The 22,123-nt window shown below is 43.0% G+C and overlaps 1 protein-coding gene across 7 annotated transcripts in view; it reads right to left on the reverse strand.

Annotated features, from left to right (window-relative positions):
• MAST2 (microtubule associated serine/threonine kinase 2) overlaps window positions 1-22,123 on the reverse strand; it is a 391,471-nt gene that overhangs the window by 302,953 nt on the left and 66,395 nt on the right. For all 7 annotated transcript variants that reach the window (XM_048862155.2, XM_048862154.2, XM_048862150.2 and 4 more), the window contains one exon: window positions 19,554-19,696. In XM_048862155.2, the coding sequence (XP_048718112.2) occupies window positions 19,554-19,696 (143 nt within the window). The remainder of the gene's footprint in view (window positions 1-19,553; window positions 19,697-22,123) is intronic.

The raw sequence follows: 22,123 nt of genomic DNA on the forward strand, positions 1-22,123 counted from the left end.
TGAGAAAAGAATTGTGCTGAATAGAATAACTATTTCTGTCTGTATCTTTTTTGTAACTTAAGTTTTTGCCTAGAGGGATTCTCTATGTTTTGAATCTAATTACCCTGTAAGGTATCTACCATCCTGATTTTACAGAGGTTTTACTTCTATTTACTTCTATTTCTATTAAAAGTCTTCTTGTAAGAAAACTGAATGCTTTTTCATTGTTCTCAGATCCAAGGGTTTGGGTCTGTGGTCACCTATGCAAATTGGTGAGGCTTTTTATCCAACATTTCCCAGGAAAGGGGGGGTGCAAGTGTTGGGAAGATTGTTCATTGTTCTTAAGATCCAAGGGTCTGGGTCTGTAGTCACCTAGGGTCTGGGTCCGTAGTCACCCAAATTGGTGAGGCTTTTTACCAAACCTTGTCCAGGAAGTGGGGTGCAAGGGTTTGGGAAGTATTTTGCGGGGAAAGACGTTTCCAAACAGCTCTTCCCCAGTAACCAATATTTGTTTGGTGGTGGTAGCGGCCAATCCAAGGACAAAGGGTGGAATATTTTGTACCTTGGGGAAGTTTTGACCTAAGCTGGTAAAGATAAGCTTAGGAGGTTTTTCATGTAGGTCCCCACATCTGTACCCTAGCATTCAGAGTGGGGAAGGAACCTTGACAATAACTGTGAACCACTGATAACTACTCTCTGGGAACGGTTTGCCAACCAGTTCTGCACCATCTAGGTTGCATTTCCCAAGTTTGTTTATGAGAAGGTCATGCGAGACAATGTCAAAAGCTTTACTAAAGTCAGGATATACCATGTCTACCGCTTCTCCCTCCACCCATCCACAAGGCTTGTTACCCTGCCCAAAAAAAAGCTATCAGGTTGGTCTGACACAAGTTGTTCTTGACAAATCCAGGCTGACTGTTATTTATCACTTTATCTTCTAGATGTGTGCAAACTGATTGCTTAATTATTTGGTCCATTATCTTTCCAGGTACAGAAGTTAAGCTGGCTGGTCTGTAATTCCCTAGGTTCTCCTTATTTCCCTTTTTATAGATTGGCACTATATTTGCCCTTTTCCAGTCTTCTGGAATCTCTCCCGTCTTCCATGAATTTTCAAAGATAACCGTTAATGGCTCCGATATCTCCTCAGTCAGCTCCTTGAGTAATCTAGGATGCATTTCATCAGGCCCTGGTGACACCTCCTCAGAAAGAGTAACAGTGAACACCAGAAACAGAGACTCCCATGCCAAAATGTAAAATAGTGAGAAAAGGTGAACCTAACATTATATGGCCTCCCTCTCTACGTAAATATTTATGAATTCTCTGATGACCACAACAAGAATGCCAGGTTTTGACAATACTTCTTAACCTTGTACAGAAGAATGAGTGAAAGAGCACCAAGATAAGATAATAAACACAATAGGGTCAAGGAAGCCCATAAAACCCCTGTTGCAACTTCACTGTAAGAACACAGCATCTGCTCCAGTGACATGTCACATTCTACATAAAGTCTGAATAATTACTCGTATACTACTTTAAGCTAAAAAAAAAAAAAGAAAAACAACTTTAAAAAGCTAATTTGCCATGCACACCACAGTAGTTTCTCTCTCTACAGCTATAATAGTGCTGCTGTCAGAAAGAACTGAGCCTGTGTGCCAAAATCAATTCAACAAGCTTTTAGACACAAAACAACAGAGCTTCTGCGGATAATGAGAGCTGCAATCATTCAAACTGACAGTCTAGGCAAGTTCCAAGAATTTACATTTGCCCACCTAAACCTAAGATGCTCTTCTATGCATCCCAAAGATTGTTGCTTGAGTTTTCTTTTGGGCATGGAAATCTCCTTTTAGCTAAGAGATCAATACTAAGAAACAGGAATTAACTTGAAAAAGATTTGAGCATTTCCAGAGCAAAGCAAAATGCTGGTAAGAGCTCTGTTCAAATCACAAGTATCAAAACAGAATATAATTTTGTACCAGATCTAAATGTTAAATAACTACCACATAATTACTTCTTTTATAGACAGATAGATATAGATAAATGTAAGTAATTTATTTTCAGTGCCATTTGCTAGTTAAAACCGAAAAATAATCTATCCACTACTGCCACACACTGGGTGTACTCTGCCATGGTGCATATTTATGTTCTCTGTAATTATCACACAAATAGCTTTTGTGCAGAATTTAAATGCATTCCTACCAAAAAAGGATCTAAAGAGCAATTAAATTTCTTTAAAAAAAAAATTAAGATAACCAGTTTTCCACAAATACTACTCTGCATAATAATGGGATTGTTCTTGATATATAGCAAAACTTCTTCCAGCGATGTATTAGGGCCTTGACAGCATAGGGTAAATCTCTGCAGGTGTTAAAATACAGCCCTATGTTCGGCTCAAGATAACTTCAAATTAATATATTAAAGTATCTGCAATATCTTATGACAGCATACTCCACCCCCTTGTTGAAGCCGTTCCCTGATTCTCCATTGTTTGTATATTAAATTCTAACTTCTGTCTCTGATTGCCTTCTATCACGCAATCCCATCTGCATGTTTGACCTGTTCTCCCCACATACTCTGCTAAGGGGCTCCTTCTTCCCCTCCTCATACGAACAACTCTGTGCCTTCTTCCACACTGTCCATCCCTCACGCTTGGAATGCTCTCCCAAAATTCATTTGCCAAGACTTAATCCAAATCTCTCAGATTTACTCCTGCTGTGACGCTTACAAGAAATGAATTTAAACTTTTAATAAAACTAGTTATAAGCGTGCATGAACTGAGACAGTTATTTATGTAACCCTATCCAAATCCACCTAATTCCCTTCTCAAATACCTCCATCTTTTTCTCATCTGATTATTTCAGGGTGCAACTTCTATAACTTTACACAAAAATAAATCAAATTCATTCATACAAGCATAACTGTTGTGCTAACATATTGCTTCCTAACACTATATAAACCTATGTAGTTCAACCTCCACAATCATAGTCTCAGCAATTCAAAACTCTTTGTTAGCTAAAGGAGGGTCATGACCCGATTTTGGATATCGATTACATTGAAAATTTCCTTGATTAAACGAACTTAGTTGATGTCTCCCATAACATTCTGATAATCAGCGTCTGACCATCTCAAATATGAACAAGCTTAAAATAAGGTTACCTGTTTATCATAGGTTTCAGAGTAGCAGCCGTGTTAGTCTGTATTCGCAAAAAGAAAAGGAGTACTTGTGGCACCTTAGAGACTAACTAAATTTGTTAGTCTCTAAGATGCCACAAGTACTCCTTTTCTTTTTGCTATTTATCATAGCTACGCAAATTTCTATTAAACAGCTGTATGGCCCACTTATGAATGCAAATGAAGTGTACACTCACCAAATACAAATTCCTCCTTCTGTAGTGAACAATACCTAGTATATCAGCAACAATAGGTCTTGAGGCCACCTAGGATTTACGCAAAATACTAAAGACTGTTCGACTTCCATAAAAACACTAGATGGCACCATATCCTCTCTCTCAGGTTAAGAGAAGAGCTACACAAACAGAAAAAATTTGTTTTCTTAAATGTTTTATACCACCCTAATTGCTGGGTTTAAGACAAAAACAGCAAGAGACAGTAAAATACTGTAAGCTATAAAGCAATTTTAAAAAAATTAGTTCCTCCGCACAACGGCTTCTAAAGCAAAGCTAGGTCACCATTAAATGGCTCCAGTATAGTATGATTTCAACACTAAAACACTTCTGCTATACAATCTCATATTAACTTTCTCCAGGGCCTTTGAACACCCTTTGCAGCAAAATTTGCCATACTTGAAATTACAGACTTGAGGGGTTTTTAAGTTGAGAAGTCTCCACCAGCAGATGGCATTATTGCATCAAAGACTCATGTAGTTGCAGAGAAATATGTACAACCTATGAAACTGCTGGTTTAGATTTAACATAAAAGCAACCTGTGTTCCCTCTAAGGTATGTGCCTGTGTGGTTGCACAGGAGGTCATCAAGGGCTGCATGCCAGCCGCACAGGCCCACACACAGCTGAGCGTGGAGAATGTGTACGGTGGGTAGGGGCAGTGGGGCGAGATGGGGGGCAGTGATGAAGGTTTGGAGGAGCTTCGGACCTGCAGGGCTGTGGCGGGGCAGAAAAGATGTGTCTCCCTCCTCCCCCCCAGCCCTAGGGTTGGGGGAGTCCTCTCTCCCCACTGCAGCCCCAGAGATGTGGGAGCCTTGTGATTCAAGAGACTTTGGGTCTTTCCCCAGCTCTGCCATTAAGTTTCTGTGTAGCCTTGGGAAGTCACCTCACCCCCACACTGTGCCTCAGTTTCCCCATTTTCCAGATGGGAATAATGATATTGACCTCTCTCTGTAAAACACTAAGAATTATAAAGGAAAAGCACTAAATATTGTTGGCTTTTAGATTTGTGTTTTAAAAGGAAATTACCAAAACTAGGACTAATGGAAATCTTTGACTGTTTTTGTCTGATTTCCAATCACAACAATTCCCTGTTGTGGATTTAAACCTCCCCTCGCAATGTTTACAAAGCTTTTTGTGGGCAGAAGGACCACGTGGTTTATCTAGGGGCCTGATCCTGCAAAGTATTACTCATGGAGCTGTTACTCATGTGAGTGGTCTCATGGAAAGAAGTGGGAGAACTTCATGTGAAGTGAAAGTTTGCCTGAACCCATATATTTGTAAAGTACTGTGTAAATTTACAGAGCTATATGCGTTTCACTGTAATAACCTAGATATTGGAACATTTTATCTGTGCATGAGAATCTTAAGGTGAACTTGACTGTGCTACTTTAATTGTCCAAACTAATCCAGGGTAAAAATATAAACATGAAGGTTCAATAGCTTATAGGACTTTAAAAGTGCCTTGTCTTGTTCATACAAGAGGATGGTAGCAAGGGGAATTTGAGTGCTTTTTTAAATTATTTTGAGTCTCAGTGTCCTAATTTAAAAAAGAGACAATTACTTTGATTTCTAATATTGTGGTGTTATATTTTACATTCACATGAGACCTTTACAGATGAAGCCCTGTCTGAACATTACGTATCCCCAGCATTTTGCATAAGAGGAAAAGATTCTTCCTATCCAAAATTCCCCTTCTCTTTTCTAACTACTGCACAGTGCTCTCTGTGCTGTTGACCTAGCTGGCTGCTGACTTTCCACCTCACAGGTGGCTGCATTTCAGTGGTTCATTTAAATGTATAGTTTGCGAAGCATGTACTGATAGGTACTGCAGTCATCACCTGAAGACAAACCTTCCCTAAGACCCAGCTAGGTACAAGCAGTAAGATATTGTGAGCTCTTGGCGGAGTAAAGGCTGCCGTGAAAGTACAGAGGTGATGGCACATATCCGCATATTACCTCAATATTGGTGCTGCACATAACAAAATTCATTCCGCACATGGATGGAAAAAGTTAGAGGGAACATTGAAAGCAACCTCGAATTACTGAGGTTTTCACAGACATACATCATACACATTTATTCAGTCGCAAGAAATTAATACAATTCTGAAATAGACCATTCTGTAATAAAGAAGATTTCTGCTTCAGCTGTCAGAGAGCAGAGCCAATAATACTCTCAAACACCATTTTTATATACTGTTTTGAGTACTTATCGATATTAATACACAAAAGCAGTGTTGTTTGCTAGTTAACATTGGGCTATATACATGACATACGTAAAATAAAACCTAGAAAGCAAGAAAATGAAAACTTAAGGCAAACCATGATACATACCCTCTCCTCCACCAAAAATGCACACCACATGACCGTACATCAGAGAATAAACTATAACCTTAATTCTGCCCCACTACAGATGTCGTCAGACTTCCAGCAGCTAGGGTGACTAGACAGCAAATATGAAAAATCGGGACAGAGGGTGGGGGGTAATAGAAGTCTATATAAGAAACACCCCAAAATCGGAACATCTGGTCACCCTACCAGCAGCCCCAACCTCAAATTCCACTGAGCCTACCATTCCAACCATCCCCTCACTCTGTGCAACTATCCACATTCATGGCTGGGGAATTTTATTGGGGTACATTTGTGTCTTGGACCTAATGGTCCAATGTTGTCTGGAGTCAGGCATTTAAGGAGTCTCTCAGCTTCCCCTGCTGTGAGGGCTCTGCATCTGGACCCTTGCACCTTCTAGCTGACTGCTCAAAACTAGAAAGAAGCTTGAAGTCAGGTCTTTGGGAATGAAGGTAGCTGAAAGCGAACTGCCTCACTTTTTCCAAGGCCAATAGACTCAAGATACTAAATATGTTGTTCCTTTTAAAATACAAACTAGAGCTCCAACTCATAGGCCTGTAATAGGGAGACCATAGTTCTAAGAAGTGGATAGATTACTGGATCATTTCTAACTTCTCCAAAGAGCAGACTGCTTCTAAAAGGAAGAGTTGTTACTCTGGCCTTGGAGAATTAATCCTATGTACAGAATATTTTTTCAGTCACAAAGATACTTTAACTAATGCAGTCAAGACCATAACTCTGGGTATCATCCAAATAATGTGGTATATGGCACTGCATGTGAACAAAAGTGCTTAGCCCAGAAAAGAATCATAGAATATCAGGGTTGGAAGGGACCTCAGTTGGTCACCTAGTCCAACCCCCTGCTCAAAGCAGGACCAATCCCCAAATAAATCATCCCAGCCAGGGCTTTGTCAAGCCTGACCTTAAAAACCTCAAAGAAAGGAGATTCCACCACCTCCCTAGGTAACGCATTCCAGTGTTTCACCACCCTCCTCGTGAAAAAGTTTTTCCTAATATCCAACCTAAACCTCCCCCACTGCAACTTGAGACCATTACTCCTCGTTCTGTCATCAACTACCACTGAGAACAGTCTAGAGCCATCCTCTTTGGAACCCCCTTTCAGGTAGTTTAAAGCAGCTATCAAATCCCCCCTCATTCTTCTCTTCTGCAGGCTAAACAATCCCAGTTCCCTCAGCCTCTCCTCATAACTCATGTGTTCCAGTCCCCTAATCATTTTTGTTGCCCTCCACTGGACGCTTTCCAATTTTTCCACAGTCCCTCCATTGGACTTTTCCAATTCTTCTTGTAGTGTGGGGCCCAAAACCGGACACAGTACTCCAGATGAGGCCTCACCAATGTCGAACAGAGGGGAACGATCATGACCCTCGATCTGCTGGCAATGCCCCTACTTATACACCCCAAATGCCATTGGCCTTCTTGGTAACAAGGGCACACTGTCGACTCATACCCAGCTTCTCGTCCACTGTCACCCCTAGGTCCTTCTATGCAGAACTGCTGCCTAGCCATTCGGTCCCTAGTCTGTAGCGGTGCATTGGATTCTTCCATCCTAAGTGCAGGACTCTGCACTTGTCCTTGTTGAACCTCATCAGATTTCTTTTGGCCCAATCCTCCAATTTGTCTAGGTCCCTCTGTATCCTATCCCTACCCTCCAGCATATCTACCACTCCTCCCAGGTTAGTGTCATCCACAAACTTGCTGAGGGTGCAATCCACACCATCCTCCAGATCATTTATGAAGATATTGAACAAAACCGGCCCCAGGACCGACCCTTGGGGCACTCCACTTGATACCGGCTGCCAACTAGACATGGAGCCATTGATCACTACCCGTTGAGCCCGACAATCTAGCCAACTTTCTACCCACTTTTTTGTCCTTCATCCAGCCCATACTACTCTAACTTGCTGACAAGAATACTGTGGGAGACCGTGTCAAAAGCTTTGCTAAAGTCGAGGAATAACACGTCCACTGCTTTCCCCTCATTCACAGGGACAGTTATTTCGTCATAAGAAGGCAATTAGATTAGTCAGGCATGACTTGCCCTTGGTGAATCCATGCTGACTGTTCCTGATCACTTTCCTCTCCCTTAAGTGCTTCAGAATTGATTCCTTGAGGACCTGCTCCACGATTTTTCCAGGGACTGAGGTGAGGCTGACTGGCCTGTAGTTCCCAGGATCCTCCTCCTTCCCTTTTTAAAAGATGGGCACTACATTAGCCTTTTTCCAGTCATCTGGGACCTCCCCTGATCACCATGAGTTTTCAAAGATAACAGCCAATGGCTCTGCAATCACATCCGCCAACTCCTTCAGCACTCTCGGATGCAGCGCATCCGGCCCCAGGGACTTGTGCTTGTCCGGGTTTTCTAAATAGTCCCGAACCACTTCTTTCTCCACAGAGGGCTGGTCACCTCCCCCCAATGCTGTGCTGCCCAGTGCAGCAGTCTGGGAGCTGACCTTGTTCGTGAAAACAGAAGCAAAAAAAAGCATTGAGTACATTAGCTTTTTCCACATCCTCTGTCACTAGGTTGCCTCCCTCATTCAGTAAGGGGCCCACACTTTCCTTGACTTTCTTCTTGTTGCTAACATACCTGAAGAAATCCTTCTTGTTACTCTTAATGTCTCTTACTCGCTGCAACTCCAGGTGTGATTTGGCCTTCCTGATTTCACTCCCGCATGCCCGAGCAATATTTTTATACTCTTCCTTGGTCATTTGTCCAATCTTCCTCTTCCTGTAAGCTTCTTTTTTGTGTTTAAGATCAGCAAGGATTTCACTGTTAAGCCAAGCTGGTCGCCTGCCATATTTACTATTCTTTCTACACATCGGGATGGTTTGTCCCTGTAACCTCAATGAGGATTCTTTAAAATACAGCCAGCTCTCCTGCACTCCTTTCCCCCTCATGTTATTCTCCCAGGGGATCCTGCCCATCATAGAATCATAGAATATCAGGGTTGGAAGGGACCTCAGGAGGTCATCTAGTCCAACCCCCTGCTCAAAAGCAGGACCCATCCCCAATTAAATCATCCCAGCCAAGGCTTTGTCAAGCCTGACCTTAAAAACTTCTAAGGAAGGAGATTCCACCACCTCCCTAGGTAACGCATTCCAGTGTTTCACCACGCTCCTAGTGAAAAAGTTTTTTCCTAATATCCAACCTAAACCTCCCCCACTGCAACTTGAGACCATTACTCCTTGTCCTGTCCTCTTCCACCACTGAGAATTGTGGAATTCTGGAACTCTACCTCTCAGGTAGTTGAAAGCAGCTATCAAATCCCCCTTCATTCTTCTCTTCTGCAGACTAAACAATCCCAGTTCCCTCAGCCTCTCCTCATAAGTCATGTGTTCCAGACCCCTAATCATTTTTGTTGCCCTTCGCTGGACTCTCTCCAATTTATCCACATCCTTCTTGTAGTGTGGGGCCCAAAACTGGACACAGTACTCCAGATGAGGCCTCACCAATGTCGAATAGAGGGGAACGATCACGTCCCTCGATCTGCTCGCTATGCCCCTACTTATACATCCCAAAATGCCATTGGCCTTCTTGGCAACAAGGGCACACTGCTGACTCATATCCAGCTTCTCGTCCACTGTCACCCCTAGGTCCTTTTCCGCAGAACTGCTGCCTAGCCATTCGGTCCCTAGTCTGTAGCTGTGCATTGGGTTCTTCCGTCCTAAGTGCAGGACCCTGCACTTATCCTTATTGAACCTCATCAGATTTCTGAGTTCCCTGAGGGAGTCAAAGTCTGCTTTTCTAAGTCCAGGGTCCGTATTCTGCTGCTCTCCTTTCTTCCTTGTGTCAGGATCCTCAACTTGACCATCTCATGGTCACTGCCTCCCAGGTTCCCATCCACTTTTGCTTTCCCTACTAATTCTTCCTGGTTCGTGAGCAGCAGGTCAAGAAGAGCTCTGCCCCTAGTTGGTTCCTCCAGCACTTGCACCAGGAAATTATCCCCTACGCTTTCCAAAAACTTCCTGGATTGTCTGTGCACCACTGTATTGCTCTCCCAGCAGATATCAGGGTGATTGAAGTCTCCCATGAGAACCAGGGCCTGCGATCTAGTAACTTCTGTTAGTTGCCAGAAGAAAGCCTCATCCACCTCATCCCCCTGGTCCGGTGGTCTATAGCAGACTCCCACCACGACATCACCCTTGTTGCTCACGCTTCTAAACTTAATCCAGAGACTCTCAGGTTTTTCTGCAGTTTCATACTGGAGCTCTGAGCAGTCATGCTGCTCTCTTACATACAATGCAACTCCCCCACCTTTTCTGCCCTGCCTGTCCTTCCTGAACAGTTTATATCCACCCATGACAGTACTCCAGTCATGTGAGTTATCCCACAATAGTAAAAGAAGATTGGCTGGAACCACAGCTTGGTTGGAAGAAGTACTGCAGAAAGGGATCTGGGAGTCATAGTGGACCACAAGCTGAACATGAGTCAACAGTGTTGCAAAAAAAGCAAACATCATTCTGGGATGTATTAGCAGGAGTCTTGTAAGCAAGACATGAGAAGTAATTCTTCCGCTCTACTCAGTGCTGATTAGGCCTCAGCTGGAGTATTGTGTCCAGTTCTGGGCACCACATTTCAGGAAAGATGTGGACAAACTGGAGAAAGTCTAGAGAAGAACAACAAAAATGACTGAAGGTCTAAAAACATGACCTATGAGGGAAGATTGAAAAAATTGCGTTTCTTTAGTCTGGAAAAGAGAAGACAGAGGTGACGTAACAGTTTGCAAGTACATAAAAGGTTGTTACAAGGAGGAGGGAAGAAAAATTGTTCTTCTCAACCTCTGAGGATAGGACAAGAAGCAATGGGCTTAAATTGCAGCAAGGGAGGTTTAAGGTTGTACATTAGGAAAAACTTCCTGTCAGGGCAGTTAAGCACTGGAATAAATTGCCTAGGGAGATTGCAGAATCTTCATTATAGGGGATTTTAAGAGCAGGTAAGAAAAAACACTTGTCAGGGTCTAGATAATACTTAGTCCTGCCATGAGTGCAGGGGACTAGACTAGATGACCCCTGGGAGGTCCCTTCCAGTCCTATGATTCTATGATCATTGGCCTCCATGGTTCTGCTAAAGTTTTGCAGTCATCTACAAGCTTCAGTCTGCTTATACATTTTATACCAAGCCAACAGAGAGCAGAAAAAAACCCAATGATTCAAAGGTTCTTCACAGAAGCCACTATCTTTCTACTGACAGACCCCTTCTTCAAAGTAATTCCTCCTCCTCAGATCATTGTCCTTTATCTGACCCAGAAGATGGGATCATCTATTGCTCTTATTCTGGGACCATCTTAATATCTGATACCCTGAAAGGGAAAGTTCTCTCAGGCGACTGCATTTTACCCAAGATGCAACATTTACTGTCAGATTTCTTTTCCATGAGGAGGGGCAGACAGTGCTTGAAGGGCTCTTTGTGAATCCTAAGACATCTGTTCTTCTCACATTTGGCACGAAAATGGTAGTCCAGAACTTTGTCTCTGACAGTGGCCAAATACTTCAGAAGAAGGTGCAAAAAACCCTGAAATAGGGCCACATAGGGTCATCTGCCCCCATGAAGGTCTCATTCTAACCTCTAACAGTCTAAGAATTAGTTTAAGCCCTAAAGTTTGAGATTTTATATTCATTCCAAACTCCCTCGTGCTCTTTTTTTCCGTTATCTACTTAAACATCCATGAATTTTGTCAAGTTCGTAGTCTAACCAACATCCTGTGTCAATGAATTCCACTGTGTAATAACTCTTTGTTTGAAAGGATTTTCCCTTGGCTCTTGTGTTATGAGACAAGACAAGCTCATGATCTATTCATTTTGTATATTTTGATCATGTCCCCTTTTATTGAACTCTTTCATAAAAGTAAATTTCACTACAATTTCATTTTTCCCCCCACACACTCAAGGAGAAGTTTTCCACCCTCTAACATTCTCACTAGCTAATCCAGATTAATTCTGCAATATACTTTGAAAGCAAACCACGGATTTACATAATTGCATTATAATATTTTATGTATTATTCTCCAACCCATTGCTTAAACATACTAACTTATTGTTTGCTTCTTTTTTTTTGACAACATATTGAACACAGGTCTCCATTGAGTTTTCCACAATAATGCCTAAGTTCTTTTCCTGAATTCATACTGCTAACTTAGAACCTGCAAGTTGTACATAAAACTCACTCAAACTCCCTCAGACTTATCAGAAAGCATGTCAAAAAGGTCAAGTTTTCCTTAACTATCACAGCTAAGTGGTAAAGTCCTCTAATGTCTATAAAAAGCTTCAGGGTGTTCCCCACCTGCAGGACTCATGGTCACTCTAGTAGAGCCATAGCTACCTTATGGCTAGAAGAGTTAGAGGGATTCAGCAGAAGAATGGAGTGAGGTCACCACCTGAAAGTCCTTACAAACAGTACATTTAAAAGGCACAAGAGGCTTGATTGACATCTGCCAATGCTGGGCTCCCTCTGGAGGCGAGTACTGAGCACTGTCAGTCTGTACAAGCTTTTTCCTCCCAGAGTCAAGGATCCAATGGGTTGTGCTACTTGAAGCCCATGGATCCAGATTGCCACATATGTAAATGCAAAAACATTTTACCCTACCTGTAAATTGGGTTTCTGACAATCTAGAACACTCCTAGACGTTTATGAGCTAATATTCATACGCAACTTAGTCGTCAGTCTTATTTGTTTAAAAGGCTGCACTCCAGTCTCTGCAGGATTGTTATGGTTACTTTATCAATTTACTTCATGAATGTGTTCAAAAATCTAAGAGATAGCAACCAAAGCACAGGAGTAGAAGTAGTGCCGCTGGAAAGGGAGAAAAAGAAAACAAGAAAAAAACTTTTGGAGGCCTGTCAAATATAAAGGGAAGGGTAACCACCCTTCTGTATACAGTGCTATAAAATCCCTCCTGGCCAGAGGAAACATCCTGTTACCTGTAAAGGGTTAAGAAGCTCAGCTAACCTGACAGGCACCTGACCCAAAGGACCAATAAGGGGAGAAGATACTTTCAGATATGGGTGGGGAGGGGGAAGCTTTTGTTTTGTGCTCTTTGTTTACCTGTTGTTCTCTCTTGGGACTGAGAGGTCAGGCAGAAATCCATTTTCTCCAACCCATCCTAATCTAAGTCTCCAATATTGCAACCAGTATAGGTAAGCCAGGCAAGGCAGATTAATTTATCTTTTGTTTTATGTGAATTTTCCCTGTGTTAAGAGGGAGGTTTATTCCTCTTTTCTGTAACTTTAAGGTTTTGCCCAGAGGGGGATCCTCTGTGTTTTAAATCTGAATACCCTGTAAAGTATTTCCCATCCTGATTTTACAGAGGTGATTCTTTTACCTTTTCTTGAATTAAAATTCTTCTTTTAAGAACCTGATTGATTTTTCATTGTTCTTAAGATCCAAGGGTTTGGGTCTGTGTTTACCTGTACAAATTGGTGAGGATTATCATCAAGCCTTCCCCAGGAAAGGGGGTGTAGGGCCTGGGGGGATATTTTGGGGAAAAGATGTCTCCAAGTGGTCTTTTTCCCTGTTCTTTGTTTAAAACGGTTGGTGGTGGCAGCATACTGTTCAAGGACAAGGCAAAGTTTGTACCTTGGGGAAGTTTTTAACCTAAGCTGGTAAAAATAAGCTTAGGGGGTCTTTCATGCAGGTCCCCATATCTGTACCCTAGAGTTCAGAGTGGAGAAGGAACCCTGACAAGGCCCATGACAGGTTACTCCACCTAGAAAATTCAAACACCAGAGGAAAACCAAGTCTAGATTGTCAAATGAGTGGGAGCAGAAACAAACCATTCAAGTGCATGCAGTAAAGATGACTGTTTTCAATATTCCACCTTTTTGGCACTAGATTGCCATTTTCTTTTCCTGTTCCATCTATTTTATGGAAACATATAATGAACAGTTCTGAAATGGCATATATATCACTACAAAAGTTCAAACTCTGAGAATCAACAGATATATTAATATTGACATTATACTACTCTATTTATCCATCTCTTTTCAGAGCAATTTTTCAAAAGTGATTAAATCTCCTGGCAAGGATCCTTTTCCTGTTGAAATTTGTAAAACATCTTCCAAAACCACAAGCATATTAAAACAGCTCCAAACGTCTAAGTAGTTCAAAGTCCCAGAATTCATTGCATATAATTAGGTGTTCATCTTGCCACAAGCTATTAGTCATTGTTTTGGAACCCAAATCAGTATAAAATTGAATACTAACAACTGTTAAAATAAATTTTAAAAGTTCTGATTTAAACCAACAAAAGCAAGAAAATTCAGAGTCCTGGCTTTACATCTGAATCTCTATCCTTAACTGACCCCAATGTAAGTTACTATAGAGCAATGAAAATAGAGTGTGACCATATGTATCTGCCTGAGAACTACAGCACATATTGATGCAACTATTAAAATTTCAGCATTACAGCTGAACTCCATTCCTTTAAGTCAAAAAGTTGACTGTAGAACAGTGCTTCCCAAACTGTGAACCATGGCTTCCCTGGGGAATCACAAAGGGTTCATAGGAGAGCCAAAAGCATTTGGGAAAAAAATTAATGGACATGCCTTTAACAATATCAATTGGTTTGGAGTTTTGGAGGGAGGGGTGAAGGGCAGGGGAGTTTCCTAATTAAAAGACTATTAAAGTAGACTTAAAAAAACACTGGAGTCTTATCTATGGCTCTGCATCTTATGCAGGTAGCCTTCAACAAAAAGTCTCTCAGCTAAAATCCCCTGCTGGAGCAGAGAGCAAAGAGGCTCCTAGTACCAAAAGCAGCAGCACCAACATAAGAAGATAAGGGAAGGGTGCAGAGGGAGAGACATGTGCATCTTATTTATAATGGAACAATTTTTCCAGCTGCTAAGCCTACATATAGCTAACCTCAGCTGAAGACAAAAAAGATTTTAATAACGTTAAACAGAAAAGTAGACAATATGACACCACCACCTAATGTTTGGATTTTTCAGGTCTTGATATAACTGTAAAAAGTCCATAGCCACAATGTGTCATTTGTTTTCAAATCTTAGTAAATTGAAGTATGAGGCCAGGGAAACTAGTAAGACCTTTAGAAACCAAACACGCAGAATTTGTAAACCAGAGCCTGGAAAAAAGAAGAAGAACTGAAGCAGCAAAACAAAAGTTATGTCTGAAGAAGCAACTGTTCCTCAAAAAGCCCTAGAAGCATGTTATGTTGTGACCATGTGAAATGCAAAATGTAAACAAATGCACAACATTGGTGAAACCCTTCTATTTCCACCAGTAATATACGGGTAGAATTATGATAGGGAATAAGCAGCCATGGCACTGAAAACCAGTCCTATATCAAATATCATCCGTCGATGCACTGATTAATCTTGGAGAAAATGTCCAGGACTAGTTGATAAAACAAAAGAGTCAATATTTTGCACTGCAGCTTGATGAATCTACAGACATAGCCAAAATGGCTCAGCTTCTGTTATATAAAACTTGTCAAAGCAAGCACAATAGTTGAACTCTTATTTTGCAAATAAATACCAATCCAAACAACTGGTGAGGAAATATTCAAGGTCGTCGATAAATCCATAGTGGATGAAGATCCTAACTGGGATGTGCATGCGGAACTGCGCACTGTTGGGGTAGCAACCATGACTGGAAAGAAGAGTGGGGTTGCTACATGAGTAAAGTGACACAGGCAGCAATTTGGACACACTGAACGATTCATTGCCAAGCTTTGGAAAGAAAGATGTTGCAACCTGAAGTACATGAGGTCCTCAACAGTGTTCTTAAACCTGTTAATTTTATAAAAATCCCTGGCAGTGTACACACAGTGTTTTAATATGCTGTGCGAAGACATGGGCTCTGACCACACTCAGCTTCTGTTTCACATTGAACTCAAGAAACTGGCATGTGGTAAGTGTGTTACAACATGTCTCTGAATTGACACACACAATCAGAATTTTCTTCTTTGGGAAAACAGACTTTGCAGATTATATGTACAATGTGGACTTCCTGACTGTGTTAACTTACCTGGTGGACATTTTTGTCCAAATGAATGCAGTGAACCTAAAACTTCAAGGTAAAAATATAAATATATAGATATCAAAGAAAATTGGGGGATTCAGGAAGGTTTGTCTTTAAAGAGGTCACATAGAAAAGGAAATTACTGAGATCCAGCGTTAGACTTTTTAAAAGAACAGAATTAAAGTGAATTAAAAGTCACTACTGAAGACCAAATATTAACTCATTTGTCCGGATTGTATTCCCATTTTCATTATTATTTTCCTGGAGTTGAATACAAATCTCCAGATACTGACTGGATTCAAAACCCATTCTCACTAACAGCTGACTATTCCAACCTTAACTATTTCACCTCGAGAAAATCTCTTAGAACTGTTTAGTGTTCACAAAACGAAGACCAAAGTTTTCAAATTTAACAAATCAGGAATTCGATTTCTCTTAAAAGGAGACTACAAATAATTTAGTGATGAAGCTGTGAAAGTGTTACTTCCATTCACTTCATTCTCTCTCTGAATCTGGTTTTCAGCAATGATTTCTGTGAAAACTCAACACAGAAATGGTTTCAACTTGGAAAATGCCCTTCTGTCTGGCTCTATCAGAGATTCAAATAAACATTGTGCAACTATGCAGTTCAAAACAAGACCATTCTTCCCACTAAAATCTTAGCTACGTCCAAACACAAAAAAATCCCTTTTTTAAAGATCATAGTTCTAAAAATCTGGATGAGATCCATTTATACAATTAAACAAACTGTATGCAGTTGAATAAAGTCACAAAACCATTCAAACTCTTGTGTCCCTCTTGAAGCTAGCATCCTGAACTCCTGAATTTAGTGTCCCGAGTGTGCCAAAAAATGGTATTTGGTTGTGGTGAGCCACCAAGTTTTAAAATCTCTCTAAAGGGTCCGCAGCACTAACATTTTTGTCAACCACACCTTTAGAAGAGCCCTTGGTAACCAATTTGCTTTTTTAATCTTTCAATAAGTACTACAGAAAGCACCAATGGAGCCAAAAAGTACAAATTTATCATGTCACTATGTAGTAGGAAGAGGTTATGAGTTAGCATTTCTGGAACCCATTAAATAGTATAAAAGTTACATCCACTAACTCAACAGTTCATCATCAAAACCCTAACAAAGCAGCAGTCCAAACTACGTACCTTCACAGTATTTTTTTATTTATAAAATTGTCCAATTTCATTAGCGCATGATATAAAACTAATCTGAAACGTATCTGCCTTGTTCTAGAGAAAGGTCAACCTTTATTTTAAAGTATTTAATATACTTTTTAAATCCTCCTGAAATGAGCAGTTGGGTGCCAAGATACAAGTCAAAACATTTTTTCTTTGTTTTGTTAACAGTCAAGTCACAAACCCCTGGGAAGATTATATATCTAACCAAAACTGGTAGAACCAGGCCTGCAGACAGCCACCGAACTAAAACAGAGTACAATTAAGCCAAATCACAAATATGTCAGTCCATTGACCCAACTAATGTACATAGACAGATTAAAACTATGTATGATGAGTAAACACTTCATTTTAAAACCAAAATTAGCAATAATGCAAATGCATCAATTTTTGTTCTTTAAAGATTTAAATTTCATTTTCAACTGTCCATTTGAGGCCAGACATCTGTTATTTCCAAAACAAAATTATAAGACACTAACATATGTCCAAATTGCCAAAACTTGACCTTTCCCAGAGTTGACAAGTTATTCATTCATGTTGAATCCTTTAACTCAGTTTAGGATTTGGCTTTTGTAACAATTCAGGGCAACAGCACCTGTATTCCCCCCTGTGGTTCAGCAAGAGCACCCATTCTTGACTTCCAGCTCCCCAGCCATTGCCTTTCTAGGTGAAGGCCCGCATCTCTCCTCATTTTGACCCGGGTATTCCCAGCCTCTACAGTTCCCTTTCTTCATTGGTATTTTCCAGCAAAGACAGTCTGCCTAAACTGACCCGCTTGCTTCTTTTCTTCAGAGACTGATAACAGAGTGATTGTCAACAGTTACAATGCAGCACTTCCTATGCAAGTCTATTTTATTCTTAATGTTAAACTCATTACAGAGAAGAAAAAAAATTAAAAACAATGAAAGCATCTACACGCATGCTAACAAGCTTATCAGAGATCACCCTACAACAGGGGCGGGCAAACTTTTTGGCCTGAGGGCCACACTGGGTTTCCGAAATTGTATGGAGGGCCAGTTGGGGGAGGCTGTGCCTCCCCAAACAGCCAGGCGTGGCCCCCTGTCTGACCCCCACTGCTTCTTGCCCCAGGACGGCCCCGCCTGGGACTCCTGCCCCACCCAACCCCTCCTGTTCCTGTCCCCTGACAGCCCTCCCGGGATCCCTGCTCCATCTACCCCACCCTGTCCCCTAACTGCCCCCCGCTGCCCCATCCAACCCCCCGCCCTCATTCCTGACTGCCCCCCCGGGATTCCTGCCCCCATTCAACCCCCCTCTGTTCCCCGCCCCTGACCGCTCTGACCCCTATCCATACCCCCGCCCCCTGACCACCACCCCGAACTCCCCTGCCCTCTATCCAACCCCCCCGCCATGCTGCCTGGAGCACCGATGGCTGGCAGTGCTACAGCCACGCTGCCAAGAGTGCCAGGACAGGCAGCCATGCTGCCCAGCTGGAGCCAACCATGCCACCGTGCAGCACAGAGCACTGGGTCAGGTCACGGCTCTGCAGCTGTGCTGCCCGGCAAGAGCTCGCAGCCCCGCTGCCCAGAGCACTACGCTGGCAGCGCAATGAACTGAGGCTGCAGGGGAGCGGAAACAACAGGGGAGGGGCCAGGGGCTAGCCTCCCGGGCTAAGAGTTCAGGGGCTGGGCAGGAGGGTCCCGCAGCCTGGATGTGGCCCGCGGACCATACTTTGCCCACCTCTGCCCTACAATATATTCTAGCAGACTCAGTCCTTCCAACCCTGTCCTAAGGTTTGGGGCCCTCATAAAACCAGGAGTCCTGCCTGTTGTCTGGATCAGGAAGAAGGGCAGGCACTGAGCCAGCTTAAACTCAGGCTTTCCATCCAAAAGTTTGTCTTTTTACTAAACCAACAAACCAACTTGCTATATATTACCAAGTTATATAACAACCTGAGAAAAACAATGAGACTGTGACACCAAAATTCTATCTTGTGTGACCTACATAAACACACATTATCCATGTAAACGCTCTCTGGAAATGGGAATAAAGCCTACCAATCTGTGTGTTCCAAAGTGCAGGATAGCTATTTAATATATATCACAAAATGGAAATCTAAGGATAATTTTCATCTTCTCCTCCCCAGTCTTGTGCTTTTGACTTTTTTCCTGGTGCTTTGTCAATTACAGTACTTAAGAAGAAAGGAACATCAAGACCTAAAGGTCTCCATTTCAGAAAGAGCTGTGTCAAAGGCAATTACGACTGGAGCTGGTCAAAAATTTTCTGACAGACTTTTCAGCAGGACAATGCAGATTCAATGGAATCAAAACATTCCACGGGAACATGTCAATTCTGTTGCAACTTTTGATGGAAGCAAGGCAGGCAGCCAGGAAAGATGCCCAGCCAGTCAGCTTGCATGGTTTCCTGCCAGCCCAGGCTGCCCCAGAACCCTGAGCAGCTGTCACCCCATGCTGTCGAATCCCCAAGGGAGCTGGCTGACTGGGAAACAGGGCATTCCCAGGAGACAGCTGCCCAAAGCAAGCTAAAAGTTCCATTTTCCAGGCAGCTCTAATCATGATAAAGGGTTGAGTTAGCCTAATAGAAAAGTAGTTGAAGAACAGGATCAAATAACTTTTCACTAGGTAGTTTTATTTGGAAAATAGAACACAGAAATTATTATCAGACTCACCAAACCAGCAGTCAGAGAAGGAGCAGATTGTCCCAGGGACTGGTTTCTCATGCGGACCAGGTTTGAGGTTTCTCCAGCTGGCTGCCATACTGATTGTCCCACTCCACTGTGCACACTGCTGGATAAGGGAAGCAGTTGCTTTCCTTTGAAAACAAAACCATGATTTTAACTTTTTACCAGTTTTATGAATTATAGGTTACATAATACAATGCTTAACCAACTGCAGTGTATAGGCAATGGTTTTCTAATCCATAATCATTCCAGTGGCTCTTCTATGAACCGTCTCCAATTTATCAACTTTCTTCTTGAATTATCAACACCAGACCTGGGCACAGTATTCCAGCAGCGGTCGCACCAATGCCAAAAACAGGTAAAAGCATCTACACTCCTACTCAAGATTCCCTTGCTTATGAATCCCAGGATCAGATTAGTTCTTTTGGTCACAGCATCACACTGAGAGCTCATATTCAGCTGATTATCCACCACAACCCCAACATCTTTTTCAGAGTCAGTCTCCCCCATTCTACGACTATGGCCTACATTCTTTGTTCCTAGAGATCTCCATTTATATTAAGCCATATTAAAAACACATATTGTTTACCTGTGCTTGGTTTACCAAGTGATCCAGATTTTTCTGAATCAGTGACCTGTCTTCATTATTTACCACTCTCCCAACTGCTGTGTCATCTGCAAATTTATTAATTAGTGATGATTGTGTTTTCTTCCAGATCATTGGTAAAAACGTTAAATAGTATAGGGCCAAGAAACAATCCTTCTGGAATCCCACTGGAAACACCCGCACAGTGATGATTTCATGTTTATAGTTACATTTTGAGACCTATCGGTTAGCCAATGTTTAATGCATTTAATATGTGCCATGTGTGACAGGGTCAGGCAGGATGGCTACAGGAAACTAACAGAAGGCAGAAATATTAGCCCCAGGTTAAGTAGGTCCCTTTTCCCTGGGTAAGGTAACAGGGAAGGTTTTTTTTGTTTGTTTGTTTGTTTTTAAAACAGAAAAGAAGTTTATTTGTAACACTTACAAAGAATTACCAAAAAAACAGAACAAACTATGCAACAAAACAATACAAACAGAAGGTATAACACAGCAGCTTTCAGGAGGGAGAAGTGTTCAGGCTAGCCTGGGCCCAGAGCGGGGGGGGCTTCCTCGACACTCGTGGTCTTCCACCCTCCTGAGTTACCTGGTGGCCTAGAGCGGGGGGGCTTGCTCAACATTCGTGGTCTTCCACCCCCTCGAGTTACCTAGTGCCGCGCCCAGTGTCACCGATTATCCCTCTCCTGAGAGTGCCCGGCAAGATGGGCACGGCTGCGGGGTGGCAGTTTAGGGGTGGGGGGGGGGGTAGACACCCATGTATTATAGGACCTCTCCTAGATGACAGTAATGATGGTATCCACAGCGGCAACGGCTGGGGCTGGCGTCTCTCGCTCTTCCCCTCAATCAAAGGGTCAGACAGAGGGAATCGGACGGGGTCACTGAGCAGAGAACCCCGGACAGTGCCCACCGCTCCTCGAAGGCATCAAGGGAGTCGGTGGATGCCACCCAGAGGAACTCCACCCGGATACGTGAATGTACTGAGGATCGGAGAAAGGCCCTACAATCGCAGGACACTTCATGGGCCAACCTCCCCTCTCTGGTTTTATAAATGGCTGTTTTAGCCAAGGCTAGGAGGAGGTTAACCAGGAGGTCTCGCGATTTTGTGGGGCCACGGATGGGGAGTGTATAGATAAAAAGGTGAGGGGAGAAATGAAGCCAAAAGCGCAATAGAATATTTGTGAGGAGCCGGAAAAGGGGCTGCAATCTGGCACACTCTAGATATACGTGCACCAGGGTTTCCCTCACATTACAAAAAGGGCAAGTATCCGGGATGGGGGTAAACCGTGTCAGAAACGCCCGTGCTCACAGCTCCGTGAAGGAGCCACCAACTGATGTCCCCGACGGGCCTTGGGACCAAGGTGGAATACAGGCTGGCCCACCGAGGTTGCTCACCCTCCAGGGTGGCAGGAGGTCCCACCACTTTGTATCGGGGCGGGACACCAGGGTGTGGGCGTAAAGGGTGTGAAGCGTGAGTGTGTATAAATAATTCCGTGGTGCGATTTGAAAACTGACCGGCTGCAGTTCATACAGCCGGCTTGCAGTGAAAGGGTGAGGGGTTTGTTGGGATCGGCAGGGTAGGGGCCCAATGGAAAGGTCCGGCGGGCCTGGGGTAGAGGATGGGCGGGGTGCGCCCTCGCGCAAGATTCGGTTAACATAAGCCCGAGCAGCGGGGGTCAAGGCGGCCTTCACCTCCTGAAGTACGCGCCGGGGGGTACAAGGGCTGGAGAGCCCCATGCGCCGAGCGAGCGTCAGGGGATCCAGCCAGTCTCTCCGGTCGTAGTCCAGGAGGTCTCCGACCCTCGTGACTTCCGCCAGGACCAACCTCTGGCGTACCGAGCGGGACTCCGCCACCTGCACACGGAGTTGGGGATTGTGTAGCAGGGGCTCCGTGAGGAGATCTGCCGCCACGGACCTGGTCGTTAGAAACAGTTTCCAGGTCCAGAGGAGGTCCTGG

This window comes from Caretta caretta, chromosome 8 (genome assembly GCF_965140235.1).
Source record: "Caretta caretta isolate rCarCar2 chromosome 8, rCarCar1.hap1, whole genome shotgun sequence".
Lineage (NCBI taxonomy): Eukaryota > Metazoa > Chordata > Testudines > Cheloniidae > Caretta > Caretta caretta.